The sequence below is a fragment of the Ovis canadensis genome, chromosome 3 (genome assembly GCF_042477335.2).
Source record: "Ovis canadensis isolate MfBH-ARS-UI-01 breed Bighorn chromosome 3, ARS-UI_OviCan_v2, whole genome shotgun sequence".
NCBI classification, from domain to species: Eukaryota; Metazoa; Chordata; class Mammalia; order Artiodactyla; family Bovidae; genus Ovis; species Ovis canadensis.
Window position 1 is genome coordinate 7,979,197 of NC_091247.1, and position 16,326 is coordinate 7,995,522.

The 16,326-nt window shown below is 49.2% G+C and overlaps 2 protein-coding genes across 8 annotated transcripts in view; one reads left to right on the top strand and one right to left on the bottom strand.

Annotated features, from left to right (window-relative positions):
* COQ4 (coenzyme Q4) lies at positions 1 to 11,307 on the bottom strand. 4 transcript variants are annotated; one of them, XM_069580073.1, is made up of 8 exons: positions 10,860 to 11,307; positions 10,531 to 10,741; positions 10,314 to 10,445; positions 7,872 to 7,968; positions 7,252 to 7,354; positions 1,807 to 1,936; positions 1,089 to 1,182; positions 1 to 543 (listed from the first exon to the last, which is right to left on the bottom strand). In XM_069580073.1, the coding sequence occupies exons 2-8, from the start codon at positions 10,598 to 10,600 to the stop codon at positions 372 to 374; spliced, it is 798 nt and encodes a 265-aa protein (XP_069436174.1). In that variant the 5' UTR covers positions 10,601 to 10,741; positions 10,860 to 11,307; the 3' UTR covers positions 1 to 371. The 4 variants fall into 4 exon arrangements, with proteins under 4 accessions (XP_069436174.1, XP_069436175.1, XP_069436176.1 ...); XM_069580074.1 differs by having other exon boundaries at positions 1,807 to 1,933; positions 10,860 to 11,298; XM_069580075.1 differs by having other exon boundaries at positions 10,543 to 10,741; positions 10,860 to 10,986.
* The window catches only part of TRUB2 (TruB pseudouridine synthase family member 2), a 17,420-nt gene continuing 12,056 nt past the window's right edge, over positions 10,963 to 16,326 (top strand). For 2 of the 4 annotated variants that reach the window (XM_069580070.1, XM_069580071.1), the window contains exons 1-3: positions 11,022 to 11,195; positions 11,928 to 12,059; positions 15,759 to 15,833. In XM_069580070.1, the coding sequence (XP_069436171.1) occupies positions 11,087 to 11,195; positions 11,928 to 12,059; positions 15,759 to 15,833 (316 nt within the window). In that variant the 5' untranslated portion in view covers positions 11,022 to 11,086. Of the gene's footprint in view, positions 11,196 to 11,927; positions 12,060 to 15,758; positions 15,834 to 16,326 lie in introns of all 4 variants that reach the window. The other 2 variants (XM_069580068.1, XM_069580069.1) reach the window with 2 other exon arrangements.

Consider the following 16,326-nt stretch of genomic DNA (forward strand, 5'->3'; position numbering starts at 1 on the left):
TTGGGACCTGATGGGAGCCTTTATTCAGACAGCAGAGACCCGCCTCCCTCTCTGCCTCCCTCTTCCTCAGGCCTTGGGAATCAAGGGCAGCCATTGCCCCTGTGAAGACTCCCCCAGGCTGGCACCCAGAGAACGCTGGCAGGCAGGGAGGGGTCAGGTACATGGGTTGTGGACCTGAGCAATCCCTGAGCACTCGGGGTTCACTTCTGGCTCCCCCAGGAGCTCCACTGGCTGCTCCCTCTGATAAATCATGATGAGCCATGTCCAAGGGTCAGAGTTCACAGAGGAGGAACCTGGGTGCTGGCACAGACGTGCTCCACCCCTGGGGGAAGTGGGGGGTGGGGTGGGGTGGGGCCTCAGGCGCTCCGGGTCTACACCAGGCCCTCCACACGCAGGGGCGGCTCCGTGATGCCCAGCTCCTGCCGCAGAGCCTGCAGGGGCTGTTCCCAGCGCCGCTCGTAGTACACGCTGAGGACACACGGGGCTCTGCGGCCATTCTCAACTGCCCATGGGATCAGCTCCGAGATCAGCAATTGCAGGCTCCTGTGGGGCCGCAGAGGAGAGAGAAGACAGAGGACCCGGGGTCCTGAGTGCCAGGCACGCCACCTGCCCTGAGCCGACGCGCGTGTCCTTAGTTAATCCGTGCAGACAAGAGGAGGCAGTTCCCAGCCCCACTTTTCAGAAGAGGAGGCAGAAGCTCAGTGAGGTAAAAGCCCTGTGCTCGAAGCCACACATTTTGAACACGCCAAAGCCCAGCTTTAAGTCGAGGGCTCCCCCACCTCCAGAAACTAATGCCAGACTGCATCCCCAGGAACCTGCACCGCCCACCCCCAGCCCCAGGTTTCCTGACCCAGCTATTCTCACTCGATACAGGGGCCTGGCCCGAGAAACCCTCAAGTTCTATGAAGCGTCCAAGCTTCACGAAGCCTCATCCTGGAGCCCCTGCGCCGGGCCAGGTTCACGCTCTGCCCTAGCCTTCCCATCCTGGCTTCCTGAGATCCACTGGGGCTGCTCAGAAAGGCTGTGGGCTCTTCCCATTTCCTGGAGCCCTGCACTTTCCCCCAACCTCTCAGCCCTTGAGAACTTACTGGGCGCTGAGTTGGATCGGTCCGAAGAGTGCACTCAGGACGCACATGGGCAGGCCGGTCTGGACAGCCTCAAACCATTTCACCACGATCTCCCCTGGCAGGCAGGGTGGGGAAGTGAGTGAGAAGTGAGGACGGGCCGGGGGAGGAGGCGCCAGTAATGCTTAGGACAGGGTGAGGCATCTGCTCCACTCCGATCTCTACCAGGGGTCAGCAGTGCCCAGTCCCGGCCTGTGCTGGGCCTTGGGGCACTTGGCTTGGGGTGGGGGGAGGAGGGTCCAAGAAAGAGAAGGAGGCGGCAAGGGCTGGAAAGGAAGCTTGGGGTCAGGGTACGGGACTCCAAAAGCCAGGCTGAGGAGTCCAGGCCTTCGGGAACCACTGAGGGTTTCAGAGTGTGGGGAGCCCAGGTGTCTGGACACTGCCACATCAGTGCAGGAGCTGTCAGAGGCACTGGAGGTGGAGGATGGGGATGTGTAGCCCAGATACACCACGATGTTTGGGTAAAGTGAAAAATGAAGCACTGGGTCAGCTAACTGGTGAGCAGCTGAAACAGATGTGCCCTGACCTGGTCCTGCAGATAGACCAGGAGACAGGCTGAATGGAGGGCCCGGCACCACCCAGGCCCCTCACTGGGTACACTCTACCCCATGCCCCACTGGGTACACTCTGCCCCATGCCCACTCTGGAAGCATCCAGGGGCTGCCTGCTGGCCAGCACTCACCCAGGATGTTGGTGGGCATGCCCAGCAGGGTGTGGAGCATGTCATGGATCTCCCGATACCGCTGGATCACGTATGCCAGCTCCTCGTCGTCCACGAAGCGGGTGGGTGCACGGGTGTCTGGGGAGACCTTCTGATGATCATGAGAGTGAAATCGCTCAGTCGTGTCTGACTCTTTGCGACCCCATGGCCTGTAGCCTGCAAGGCTTCTCCATCCATTGGATTTTCCAGGCCAAGAATACTGGAGTGGGTTGCCATTTCCTTCTCCAGGGGAATCTTTCAGATCTAGGGATCGAACCCGGGTCTCCTGCATTGCAGGCAGATTCTGTACTGTCTGAGCCGCTGGGGAAGCCCTCTGACAACCATGAGCCCTCCCTAGACCCCTTCTTCTTGGTTCCCGGGGTCCAATTTCCCAGCCTCCCCTCGACTCTCAACCACGCCACCAAATTCACACCCCACCAGAACTATCTCAGGACTTTAGGTCTGTCTGCAGCTGCTGACAGGGGAGTCTGCAGGCAGGGAATATAAGGGGCACCCCCTTGGCCTACCCCAACTCCCACAGGATGTACAGCCCCTGCTAGAATCTCAGAAACCCCTGGAGGGGAGAGCGAAGCAGGAGGTGTTTTCTGATACAGAGTTTCAGTTTTTACAAGATGAAAAAGCTCCCGTGATTGGTTTCACAACAATGTGACTATATTTAATACACTACTGAACTGCCCAGTTAGAGAGGACTAAGATAGTAAATCTTATGGTGTGTTTTTTTTTTGGAACCACAACTGGAAATAAAATGAGGGGGGAGGAGAAAAGAAGCACCCAAGGCCCCCACTTCTTCAGATGAGCTGCTCCCAGCCTAGGGTGCTCTTTCACCTTGACAATTCCTACCTGTCCTTCACAACCTGGCTTAAGTGTCCCTTCTGCAGGAGGCTGCCCCTGACCTTCAGACAGATCAGGTCCACGTTATGGTCTCTTGTAGCATCCGGTAATTTTTTGTGGCATCTGACACGACTGTGTCGTGATGTTTGGTGCCCGTGATTGTTAATGTCTCTCGTTCACACCAGCACTGTTGGGTACAGCAGCCAATCATGGCAGCCACCAAGGCTTGAATGTGACAAGTGCCAACTGAGATGTGCTGCATGTGTGAAATACACACTGGAGCTCCAAGACTCGGCATGACAAGAATAATGTGAAATCTCAATAATTTTATACTATCGATTACATACAGAAAGGGTATTTTAGCACACGAAAACAAGATATGTTATTAAAAGTAATTCTATCTGTTTCTATTTTGTTTATCTGATGGCAGCAGATTCTAAATCCCCTTCATGGTGTGCATGCTATTGCGGTAAACAGTGTTGCAGCAGCCGGTCATCAGCCCAGGACCGGGCTCTCTTGTTCTGTCTCCAAGGCCTGGGAATCAATTTACATCATCCTGTAAACGCAGGAGTAAAAGGCCAGCCCCACTTTCTGACCCCAGGCAGGGATGGCAACTGTCCTTCTGTTTCTGCCCACTGCCCCTCAGCTGCACCATGCAGAATAGGTCTTCCTAGTTTCAGAGCATGAGCTCAGCCTGTCCAGAGGTCAAGGGATTTGGTGCCTTTATTTTGGGGGCTGCTAGCCCAGTGCCACGGTCTGTGTTTGTGACTTCATTGGGTCCCCGGTTCTAATTTCTTCTATAGAGTTCTATCTGTTGTGTGAAGCTGAAGGTGGTCAGTGATGGCTGACACCTACTATGTGCCAGCACTTTATGAAGTCCTCCGTACATATTGTCATGCCACGTCTTAAGGCCACCTGGGGGTAGATATTGCTATCAGCCTCAGATTCAGATAAGAAAAAAGGGAGAGATAAAGTAACTTTGTCAGAGATCACACAGCTAATCAAGTGGCTGAGTCAGGATTCCGGACACAGCCTGCTGGATTCCAAAGCCTTAACATCCATTATTAATCAGCCATGTAAGTGCCTTGGAAGAGAAACATGAGGTTTCCTTACCTCAGATAAAGAGTCTGGGGCTCAGAGGTCAAGTGATTTACCCAGAGCTTTAAAGACGGGAAGAAAGGCGAGCAGTCAGTCTCAGGGAAGGTGGCCTCACCTTGACCTTTGATCTAAACCTCCACTGGGACAAAGGTGTTCCCTTACACTTTGTGGGCTGCCAGGTGTCTATACTCTAGAAGTGTCACAATCTCCAGGGCTGTTACTTAAGGCTGTGGCTGAGCGAGGTGCCCAGGGAGGCCTTGGCAGTCCCATCCCCTCCACAACAGGACAGAAGGCTCTGGGGGACTTCAGAAGAATAGCCTTTTTCTGGTGGTACCTGGAGCAGGTCACCCTGGTGGATTTCCCATTGATGAAATAAACTTGCATCTTGGTGAAATTTCTGGATGATGGTATAAAATGGGGCGTGGGCAATAGGGAGCAGTACAGGAGAGGATAGAAGATGATTATTTTCTCAGGTACAATAAGCTAAAGCAGATGTTCTCAACCATCTACCCGGGGATAGCTGCAGTGTCTGGAGACATTTAAGGTTGTCACAACTTAGTGGGGCAAGTGCTACTGGAATCCAGTATGTAGAAGCCAGGATGTTTCCTACAATGCACAGTGCTGCCCTACAACAAACAATTCTCCAGCCCCAAAAGTCAACAGTGGCAAGGTTGAGAAACCTAGCTCAAGAGCAATCTTCGCTCACTCTTTGACCTCCTCCAGCCTGGTTGGCTCCTGCAGCTGAGCTGGATGGCAACTTGACAGAGGTGCTCTGATGGGAAGTGTATGTGCTGGGGGGCAGGGAAGGGTAGGAGCAGGGACTCTGCCCTGCGATATCCTAAGGTCCTTTTATAACGCAGATCATGTTACTATCTATTGCTTCTATTACAAAATACAGACTTTGTCTGTAAGCAGATAGGGTAGGGGGCCCATGGAGAAAGAGAACCAGGCATGACATTCTTGACATTAGAGAAGCCATTTTGGCCTAAGTCAACTTGGGATCTAAGCCTGGACACAATGCTTGCCCTTCAACATGTTTCAGTAATTAATGATCTTAAAGGAATAAAGGAATGCAGGAATAGAGGAAAAGCAGTCAAACAACGAAAGAGAAGTCAAAGTGTTAGTTGCTCAGTCATGTCTGATTCTTTGTGACCCCATGGACTGTAACTCCCTAAGCTCCTCTGTCCATGGGATTCTCCAGGCAAGAATACTGGAATGGGTTGCCATTTCCTTCTCTAGGGGATCTTCCCAACTCAGGGATTGAATCTGGGTCTCCTGCACTGTAGGCAGACTCCTTACTGTCTGAGCCGTCAAGAAATAACAGTTCAATGATAAAAGAGTCCCAGTTCCTCCTCAAAGAATATACATTAACAATGTGATATGTATCTTTACACTTTTCTATAGGAACTAAGGCCCTACCCAGGTGGAGGGTGGTATCTACACGCTAAGATCCCAGATTAGTTAAAACCTAAGAAATGATGATGTTGACCTTCTTTGACTCTCCTGATATCAATCAACTAAGACTTGGACCCTGTTGACCTTTGCCCCAATTCTATGCTGAATTCTCTGCTCAAGATCTGATAAGAGTGCCTGAAGAACTATGGACACAGGTTCGTGACATTGTACAGGGGGCACTGATCAAAACAATCCCCAAGAAAAAGAAATGCAAAAAGGCAAAATGGTTGTCTGAGGAGGCCTTACAAATAGCTGAGAAAAGAAGAGAAGTGAAAGGCAAAGGGGAAAAGGAGAGATATACCCACTTGAATGCAGAGTTCCAGAGAATAACAAGGAGAGAATCACTTCCTCAGTGATCAATGCAAAGAAATAGAGGAAACAATAGAATGGCAAAGACTAGAGAGATCTTTTCAAGGAAATTAGAGATACCAAGGGAACATTTCATGCAAAGATGGGCTCGATAAAGGACAGAAATGGTATGGACCTAACAGAAGCAGAAGATATCAAGAAGAGGTGGCAAGAATACACAGAAGAACTGTACAAAAAAATCTTAATGACCCAGATTAACTACCATGGTGTGATCACTCACCTAGAGCCAGACATCCTAGAATGCGAAGTCAAGTGGGCCTTAGGAAGCATCACTATGAACAAAGATAGTGGAGGTGATGGAGTTCCAGTTGAGCTATTTCAAATCCTAAAAGATGATGCTGTGGAAGTGCTACACTCAGTATGCCAGCAAATTTGGAAAACTCAGCAGTGGCCACAGGACTAGAAAAGGTCAGTTTTCATTCCAATCCCGAAGAAAAGCAATGCCAAAGGATGTTCAAACTATCGCACAATTGCACTCATTTCACACGCTAGCAAAGTAATGCTCAAAATTCTCCAAGCTAGGCTTCAACAGTATGTGAACCGAGAACTTCCAGATGTTCAAGCTGGATTTAGAAAAGGCAGAGGAACCAGAGATCAAATTGCCAACATCGGCTGGATCATAGAAAAAGCAAGAGTGTTCCAGAAAAATATCTACTTCTGCTTCATTGACTATGCTAAAGCCTTCGACTGTGTAGATCACAACAAACGAAAATTCTTCAAGAGATGGGAATACCAGACCAGCTTACCTGCCTCTTGAGAAATCTGTATGCAGGTCAAGAAACAACAGTTAGAACTCGACATGGAACAACAAAATTGAAAAAGGAGTATGTCAAGGCTGTATATTGTCACCCTGCTTATTTAACTGATATGCAGAGTTCAGTTCAGTTGCTCATTCATGTTCGACTCTGCAACCCCACGGACTGCAGCACGCCAGGCTTCCCTGTCCATCACCAACTTCCAGAGTTTGCAAGAGTATATGCAGAGTACATCATACAAAATGCCAGGCTGGATGAAGAAGTTGGAATCAAGATTGCCAGGAGAAATATCAATAACCTCAGATATGCAGATGACATCATCACCCTTATGGCAGAAAGCAAGAGAACTAAAGAGTCTCTTGAAGGTGAAAGCGGTGAGTGAAAAAGCTGGCTTAAAATTCAACATTCAGAAAAGTAAGACCATGGCATCTGGTCCCTTCACCTCAAGGCAAATAGATGGGGAAACAATTGTCACACCCAAGGGGCACACTGTCTCTACAATAGAGGACACAATGTAATAATTAAGAGCAGGATTCTGATTTGAATATTGCCTCCATTAATACTGGCCTATGAAATCAGCAAGTTGCTTAACCTCTCTGAGCCTTAGTTTCCTCATCTCGGCAGAGTTGTTGGGGGGGGAATTCAGTGAGATCACGTGTGAACCTGCCATGTGGCACGCAATAGAGGTTAGTAAGTGTAGAGCAGTGTAATTGCTTGGAGTGATGCTCTTGGCCCACGTGACTGTACCGCAGAAAATGACAATGCCTTGACACGCAAGACTGCAACGCAGTGCTGCCCATGGTGGAGGCACAGGCCCCTCCTTCCTCAGGACATTACTCATGTGCCATTCATCTGCCCTCCCTGGTGACTGCCAAATGCACAGAAGCTGGAGACTCACATTCACATCCAGAAAATGGAGATACGCGCAGCCAAAGGAGCCCTCAGGCAGACTGCGGAGCTTGCCCATGTCGAGGGTGGACAGCGAGATCCGGGGACGCTCCCTGTGAAGCAGGAGGTAGGACTCAGATACTGGGAGGGCACCAGCAAAGGCAGGTGAAAGGTCCAGCTAGAGTAAGGGTTTGAGGGGCAGAGGGCAGCAACGGGGTCAAGTCCTAATGGAGCCTCTACTACTGGCAAGGCCAGTGGCAGGGACTGAAGAGACTACCACAAGCTAAGGCTATAGTTCCTGCCTTGGGTAAACAGGCCTCAGATGTGATCTGGGTATTCACACAGGGCACTGCAAGGGTGGGGGTTACAGGCAGCATATGTTATGGGACGTTAGTGAAGGCACAAGAGCCCTGTTGTTGGAACTGGGCTGAGGCCACCATACTGCACTGTCCGGAGGTCATCAGAGTTGTCTATGTGAATGACATCCATAGAGCTGGAGGGTGCCCAGCCTGTGCAGCCATCCATGGTCATGGTATCAAGAAGAGTTCCCTAGAGGAACACCATGTGATTCCAGAGAAATCAGAATCCCCAAAGAATGCCCTCAATCCCCCAGGCAGAGCTGGGACCTACTGCAGGATCTGGGCACCCTCTGGATCCCTCTTCATCTGGTCCCTGAGGACCTTCAGGGCACGGTGTCCTGTGGTCTCTCCCAGAACTGCAACCATGTCTGAAAGGAAAAAAAATGGGGACAAATGGAGGCTATGATCTTAAGTAAATTATCTGACCTGGTCTAAACCTTAATTTCATACATGATAAAACAAGAGTATCCAGCTCTTAGTTACGAAGATTCAAGTTAAACAGTGAATCACCTGGCACACAGTAAAGCTCAATATGGCTACAGTTATTACTGTTATCAGTCTAATGGGGCGAGGTGGCTCCGGCTAGCACAATGTTCCAAAGAGTTAGTAAATCACTTTCACGTGCATCATCAGGACAGAATGTCACGGCTCTGTGGATGGGTAGACTCTGGTATCAGACAGTGCTGGGTTCAAGCCCCATTTTGATCACTATGTAGGTGACTGTGTGCAAACTGCTTCACATTTCCCATCTTCAGTGTCCTAATATGTGAAGTGCAGGTAATACCTTTCTTTTAGGGTTAATGTTAAGTCAAAGTTACGCATATAAAACACTTAACACAGTGAGCAAGTAAAATAAGGGCTCAGTGAGCAGCATTATTAATGATAACAGCATTATCATTTTTCCTGGAAATAACAACAGTGCTTTCAGATCTAAGAATCCTAGAGGGGATGAGAAAAACACTGTAGGATCCCAAAGCGTCCTATTAAAACATCCAGCAAACATTTATTGAGCATTTATTATGTGCCATGCACGATCCCAAATGCTAACAGGATGTTATCATTTGATGGGTGCTCATAAATTATCTAGTCCAGAGGTTCTCAATGTGTCTGGGTAACAGAATCTCCCAGGAAGCAGTTTAAAAAGGCTGAAGCTCAGATCCCACTTCCCTTCAATCCTCTCCTACCCACTCCTAGCAGATTCCAATTGTGAGAATTTAGGGTGGGACCCTAGCATCTACATTTTTATGAATGTTTCGGATGATTATGACTTGCAGCCAGGTTTGGGTACCCTGGCCTAGTCTAATCTATAGTTAACCAAGCAAACGGGGAGGCTTTGACAATGGCCGGGACCTGCGGGGCTTTCAAGGCAAGGGCACACCAGGCCCCAGACCCCGGACTCCCGTTGTTGTTCAGTCACTCAGTCCTGTCCGACTCTTTGCGACCTCATGGCCTGCAGCAGGCAAGGCTTCCCTGTCCTTCACTGTCTCCTGCAGTTTGCTCAAACTCATGTCCATTGAGTCAGTGATGCCATCCAACCATCTCATCCTCTGTGGCCCGCTTCTCCTCCTGCCTTCAATCTTCCCCAGCATCGGGGTCTTTTCCAATGAGTTGGCTCTTCGCATCAGGTGGCCAAAGCAATGGAGCTTCAGCATCACTCCAGATCCCTCAGTTCAGTCCAGTTCAGTCGCTCAGTCGTGTCTGACTCCTTGCGACCCCATGAATCGCAGTATGCCAGGCCTCCCTGTCCATCACCAACTCCCGGAGTTCACCTAAACTCATGTCCATCGAGTCGGTGATGCCATCCAGCCATCTCATCCTCTGTCATCCCCTTCTCCTCCTGTCCCCAATCTCTCCCAGCATCAGAGTCTTTTCCAATGAGTAAACTCTTCGCATGAGGTGGCCAAAGTACTGGAGTTTCAGCTTTAGCATCAGTCCTTCCAAAGAAATCCCAGGGTTGATCTTCAGAAAGGACTAGTTGGATCTCCTTGCAGTCCAAGGGACTCTCAAGAGTCTTCTCCAACCCCACAGTTCAAAAGCATCAATTCTTCACCACTCAGCCTTCTTCATAGTCCAACTCTCACATCCATACATGACCACAGGAAAAACCATAGCCTTGACTAGACGGACCTTAGTCGGCAAAGTAATGTCTCTGCTTTTGAATATGCTATCTAGGTTGGTCATAACTTTTCTTCCAAGGAGTAAGCGTCTTTTAATTTCATGGCTGCAGTCACCATCTGCAGTGATTTTGGAGCCCAGAAAAATAAAGTCTGACACTGTTTCCCCATCTATTTCCCATGAAGTGATGGGACCGGATGCCATCTTTGTTTTCTGAATGTTGAGCTTTAAGCCAACTTTTTCGCTCTCCTCTTTCACTTTCATCAAGAGGCTTTTTAGTTCCTCTTCACTTTCTGCCATAAGGGTGGTGTCATCTGCATATCTGAGGTTAGTGATATTTCTTCTGGCAATCTTGATTCCAGCTTGTGTTTCTTCCAGTCCAGCGTTTCTCATGATGTACTCTGCATATAAGTTAAATAAGCAGGGTGACAATATACAGCCTTGACGTACTCCTTTTCCTATTTGGAACCAGTTTGTTGTTCCATGTCCAGTTCTAACTGTTGCTTCCTGACCTGCATACAGATTTCTCAAGAGGCAGGTAAGGTGGTCCGGATCCCTAGTTGCCCCAATAAAGCGCCGGCGGCGCTGGCTGCCTTACCGTGGCGATAGGGATTGTAGAGCGCCATCCAGGCAGAGCCGGCGGCCAGCAGCACCTTCTGCAGCAGGGAGGTGGGGATGTGTTCGGGGTAGAGCAGGCCGGCGCCATGGCTCACGGCTCTGAGGGGAACACCTGCGGGGCAAGAAAACAGACGAGCGGTCAAAAGAGCCGAGCGGGGCGCGTCCCCGGCCCTCCTTCCCGCGCCCCGGCCGCTTGCCTGCAGAAGGACCTGGACTGCCGCGGAAGGCGCAGAGCGGGCGCACGACCCAGCGCAGCAGCGTCGCCATGGCAGCGGGCACCGTCAGACGTCCTGGGGGGGGGATCAGCCGGGCAAGGCCGACTCCACCCCCCGCCCCCAACTTCTCTGGCGACGGCGCGCTGGAGAAGTCAAAAGGACTCGAGCCTTACTGCGCTGAGTGGGGAAGGGCCTTTTGGGCGGGAAAAATAGCACGGACAGGAAAAGCCTCTCGATAAGCATGAAAAAACCTAGGCAACCCCTTTGTCACCTACACCCACGGATATAAAATCCTTCTCATTTAACCTCACCTCCAAGAGAGGTCTCCAAGTAAGCCTCGTCACGTTTGGGGTTCAGCACCGGACCCTACGTCGTTCTCCGTAGCACGTTTTCCCCCCGAGGACAATAAGAAGCGAACCTCTTCCGTCCATGAAACATGGCGGCGCCCATTGGTAGTAGCACATTTGGGGGCGGGACCATATAGCATTTCCGTCTGCGTTCAGCTGTTGGGCGAGCTCGGGCTGCGCGGGCTTCAGGTATGGCGTCCGCCGGCCTGGCTCGGCTGCAGGGGCTCTTCGCAGTCTACAAGCCCCCCGGGCTAAAATGGAAGCATCTACGGGATACTGTGGAGCTGCAGCTTCTGAAAGGTGAGTGCCTCGAGCCAGACCCAGGATCCCGCTCCGGTTTCCCAGGAGTCCATCTCAGCTTCTGAACATTGTTGCAAAATAAGATCGTGTGACCCATTCGTCTGGGCAGAGCGGTTTCCTAACTGACTGTTCGGTTCATAGTACCTCGCTTTCTCCCGTGTTCAGATGGGTAAACAGATTCAGTACTGTCCGTGGTCATAAGTAATCAATAAGTGGTAAAGTCAAGAAAGCTGAGCGCCGAAGAATTTATGCTTTTAAATTGTGGTGTTGGAGAAGACTCTTGAGAGTCCCTTGGACTGCAGGGAGATCCAACCAGTCCATTCTAAAGGAGATCAGTCCTGGGTGTTCATTGGAAGGACTGATGTTAAAGCTGAAACTCCAATACTTTGGCTACCTCATGCAAAGAGTTGACTCTCTGGAAAAGACCCTGATGCTGGGAGGGATTGGGGGCAGGAGGAGAAGGGGACGACAGAGGATGAGATGGCTGGATGGCGTCACCGACTCGATGGACATGAGTTTGGGTGAACTCCGGGAGTTGGTGATGGACAGGGAGGCCTGGCATGCTGCGATTCATGGGGTCGCAAAGATTCGGACACGACTGAGAGACTGAACTGAACTGAAAGTCAAGATTTGAACCCAAGTCTGTTTCTTAACTTCTGCTCTTCTTTGCACTGTGGGCTTTCAGCTGTCTTCTACAACAGAATTGATGAGATGTTCTTTATGTGTATTCAGGTCTCAATGCTGGGAAGCCTCCTGCCCCTAAACAGCGTGTTCGCTTCCTGTTGGAACCCGTGGACAGCAGCAAAGAGAAGGAGCTGACCCTCACAGCCAACCGTGTGCCCACACTCATCGACCATCCGCTGGGTAATGGGCATTCAGCAAAGGGGCTGGGTATCGCTTCCCTGGAAAGTCCCTGCCCAAAGTCAGTGTGTCCTAGCCAGACTCCTTCTGTCCCAGACCAATGTAGGACCACAGTGGCAGTGAAGTGTTTGACCAGAGATTGGCAAAATTTCCTGGAAAGGGCTGCTGCTGCTGCTAAGTTGCTTCAGTCATGTCTGACTCTGTGCGACCCCATAGATGGCAGCCCACCAGGCTCCCCCGTCCCTGGGATTCTCCATGCAATAACACTCGAGTGGGTTGCCATTTCCTTCTCCAGTGCATGAAAGTGACCAGGCTCTTCCACCCATGGGATTTTCCAGGCAAGAGTACCGGAGTGGGGTGCCATTGCCTTCTCCGTGGAAAGGGCTAGATAGTCAATATTTTAGGCTTTGCAGGTTTGTGTGATTGTTGTGCAGAGCAGCTATAGACAGTATGTAATGACCCTGGCTGTGTTCCAGTAACACGTTACCTGTGGATTTGTTGTTGTTTAGTCACTAAGTTGTGTTTGGTTCATTTGGGACCTTGTGGATTGTAGCCTGCCAGGTTCTTTTGTCCATAGGATTTCCCAGGCAAGAATCCTGGAATGCGCTGCCATTTCCTTCTTTCCTTCAAGGGGATTGAATCCGCCTCTTCTGCATTGGCAGGATTCTTTACCACTGAACCACCGGGGAAACCAGGCATCAGTGACTGAATGGATGTGAGTTATAGTAAACTGGGAGTTGGCGATGGACAGGGAGGCCTGGCGTGCTGGAATCCATGGGGTTGCAGAGTCGGACACGACTGAGCGACTAAACTGAACTGACCATGGAAGCCCCTTACTTGTGGATACTGACATTTGAATTTCATGTATTTTTCATATATCATGAAATAGTATTCTTTTCAGTTTTTAAGACCACTTAGTAACATAAGAATCATTTTAACTTGTGGGCTGTGAAAAAGCAAAACTTGAGGATTTGACCTGTGGACTGTAGTTTGCTGACCCCTTTATTATTCTGGGATTCCAGGTAAAAATTGAGACCCTCAGGTAGAAGTCCTCAGGACAGAATTTGGAACTCCTGTGAAAGAGTGACTTAAAAAAAAATTTTTTTAATTTTATTGAAGTATAATTGGTTTACAATATTGTGTCAATTTGTGCTATACAGCAAAGTGATTCAATTATACATATGTATACATTCTATTTCCCATTCTTTTCCATTATGGTTTATCACAGGATATTGAACATAGTTTCCTATGCTATACAATAGGACCTGGTTGTTTATCCTTTCTACATATGTGTGTGTGTGTGTGCTCAGTCACTCAGTTGTGTCCCACTCTTTGCAACCCCGTGGACTGTTGCCAGGCTTCTCTGTTCATGGAATTTTCCATGCAAGAATACTGGACTGGGCTGCCATCTCCTTCTCCAGGGGGTCTTCCGGACCCAGGGATCAAACGTGAATCTCTTGTGTCTCCTGCATTGACAGGTGGATTCTTTCCCACTGCGCCACCTGGGAAGCCCATTCGATATAAAATAGTTTGCATCTGCTTATCCCAGACTCGCAAGCCATCCTTCCCCTACTTCCCTTCGCCTTTGACAACCACAAATCTGTTCTCTGTGTCTGTGAAGAGTGACCTTTTATAGTCAACGAAGCTAACCAACAGTGAAACTAGTTCCAATAATGAGCCCCCATCATTAGATATAATTAAAGTGTATGTTTGGGAGGCTATTGGAAGGCTAAGGAACTTAGAGGCCAGGAACCTCTACAACCCCTTGGACAGAAATATTCAGTGAGTCAACAGTATTCAGTTCAGTTGCTCAGTCGTGTCCAAATCTTTGCGACCCCATGGACTGCAGCAGGTCAGGCTTCCCTGTCCATTACCAACTCCTAGAGCTTCCTCAAACTCATGTCCATCCAGTCGGTGATGCCACCCAACCATCTCATCCTCTGTCATCCCCTTCTCCTCCTGCCTTCAATCTTACCCAGCATCAGGGTCTTTTCTAGTGAGTCAGTCCTTCGCATCAGGTAGCCAAAGTATTGGAGTTTCAGCTTCATCATCAGTCCTTCTAATGAATATTCAGGGTTGATTTCCTTTAGGATTGGCTGGTTTGATCTCCTTGCAGTCCAAAGGACTCTCAAGAATCTTCTCAAACACCATAGTTCAAAAACATCAATCTTTGGCACTCAGCTTTCTTTAAAGTCCAACTCTCCCATCCATACATAACTACTGGAAAAGCCATAGCTTTGACCAGATGGGCCTTTGTTGGCAAAGTAATGTCTCTGCCTTTTAATATGCTCTCTAGGTTGGTCATAGCTTTTCTTCCAAGGAGCAAGCATCTTTTAATTTTGTTTCTTTTCTTTTTTTTTTTTTTTTTTAGCATCTTTTAATTTCATGGATGCATTCACCATCTGCAGTGATTTTGGAGCCCCAAAATATAAAGTCAGCCAGTTTCCACTGTTTCCCCATCTATTTGCCATGAAGCGATGGGACCGGATGCCATGATCTTAGTGTTCTGAATGTTGAATTTTAAGCCAACTTTTCACTCACCTCTTTCACTTTCATCAAGAGGCTCTTTAGTTCATCTCCGCTTTCTGCCATAAGGATGGTGTCATCCGCATATCTGAGGTTATTGATATTTCTCCTGGCAGTCTTGATTCCAGCTTGTGATTCATCCAGCCCGGCATTTCACATGATGTACTCTGCATATAAGTTAAATAAGCAGGGTTACAATATACAGCCTTAATGTACTCCTTTCCCAATTTGGAACCAGTCTCTGTTGTTCCATGTCCAGTTCTAACTGTTGCTTCTTGACCTACGTACAGGTTTCTCAGGAGGTAGGTAAGGTGGTCTGGTATTCTCAGACTTTTCCATTTAAGACTTTTCCACCATTTCCAAAACCCCTTGGACAGAAATATTCAGTGAGTCTACAGTATAACAACAGCAATAGCAAGTATGATGTGTTGAGGGCCTACTCTGTACTAGGTACTACGTTAAGCTTTTCCCAAGTACCATCTCATTGAATCCTGTGAAGTGGGTCCTAGTCCCATTTCACAAATGGTAAGACGAAAGTTCAGTGTTGGCTAATGTTAAATCATGTAGCCTGGATTTATTAAGCTTTTAACTACCCCATACTGTTACCCTAGGTTCCTCTTGATCTTCAGAAATGTAAAAGCTTCTAGCTCACTCCTGCATTCATTCATTTTTTATTTTTACATCTTTCTTGAAGTATAATTGATGTACAAAAACCTGTACATAATTATATCTGTTTGATGAGTCATTCATTCTTTTGGGAAATGGGTCATTTCCTGAGCAGTCAGTGAGTTCTAGGCTGCGAACACACAGACCCAGGAATTCGCAGCCTCCATTTTCTCACTGGGAGACTGTCCAGAACCCACCTTCCACAGGAGCTGGATAAGGAACCCCCCAATCTTAATTCCAGTGTTCTGCCCAGTGCACTCAAAGCCCTTCATTGAGGGAATGGTGACAGGCAGACTTACAGGCCTTTTGGGTTGCCTTTTCTCTGGGCCCCAGAAACTGAAGAAATGGTTTGGGACCCCAGGTTCCTTGGTGGGGAAGCCTGAAAGTCCAGCTTGATGCTGATTTGGGCTCCATGAGGCAACATTCTAGGAATGAGATCGCCATGTGGGCCCAAAGCCATCCTGGAGGCTGGGTTCATTGAGGATAAAGAACTCATTTGTTTCTTTCCAGTTCGTGGACTCGCATTCACCAGCCTGAAGGTTGGCGTGGGACACCGACTGGATTCCCAGGCATCTGGGGTGCTTGGTAGGTGGTGTGGTGAGCCTGGGGTGCAGTGATAGAGGCCTGGGGAGCTCTGAGGAGCCCAGCCCACTTCTCACCTGACTGCCACTTCCCACTCCTGCCTTCCTCCCCTGATCCCTCCCAAGTCTGATCTCTAGGAAGACAACTGGTGGAAAGAGGGATGTCCTGATCGTCCACCCTTATCAAGTGACTCTTGCCTGTGACATGTGGTTTGAAACCCTTTGTACACATGTATTCACCATAACAACGTTGTTTGGTAGATCATGTATGATTTTAGGAAGAAAAGTAAGCCTCGAGGAGCACAGATGATTTGTCTTGGGTCATGTAGCGAGCGACAGTCCCTGGACCAGAGAGGAAGCCTCTTGCTTGTGTGGGGTAACCAAGTGCCTGACCCTGGCCCCGCTGGCAGAGCTCTAGATGTCGCTGGGCACACAAAGCCCTGAGTCATAAGCCATCTGTGTCCCCAGGGTCAGGCGGTGGCCACGTCCTGCATGCA

Excerpts from the sequence above, each read along its gene's own strand:
- COQ4 (XM_069580073.1), bottom strand. The coding sequence starts at position 10,600 with ATGGCGACGCTGCTGCGCTGGGTCGTGCGCCCGCTCTGCGCCTTCCGC. Across the intron at positions 7,969-10,313 it reads CTACAATCCCTATCGCCACG|ACATGGTTGCAGTTCTGGGA; the intron begins GTAAGGCAGCCA and ends TTTTCCTTTCAG. Across the intron at positions 1,183-1,806 it reads CATGCCCACCAACATCCTGG|GGGAGATCGTGGTGAAATGG; the intron begins GTGAGTGCTGGC and ends CCTGCCTGCCAG.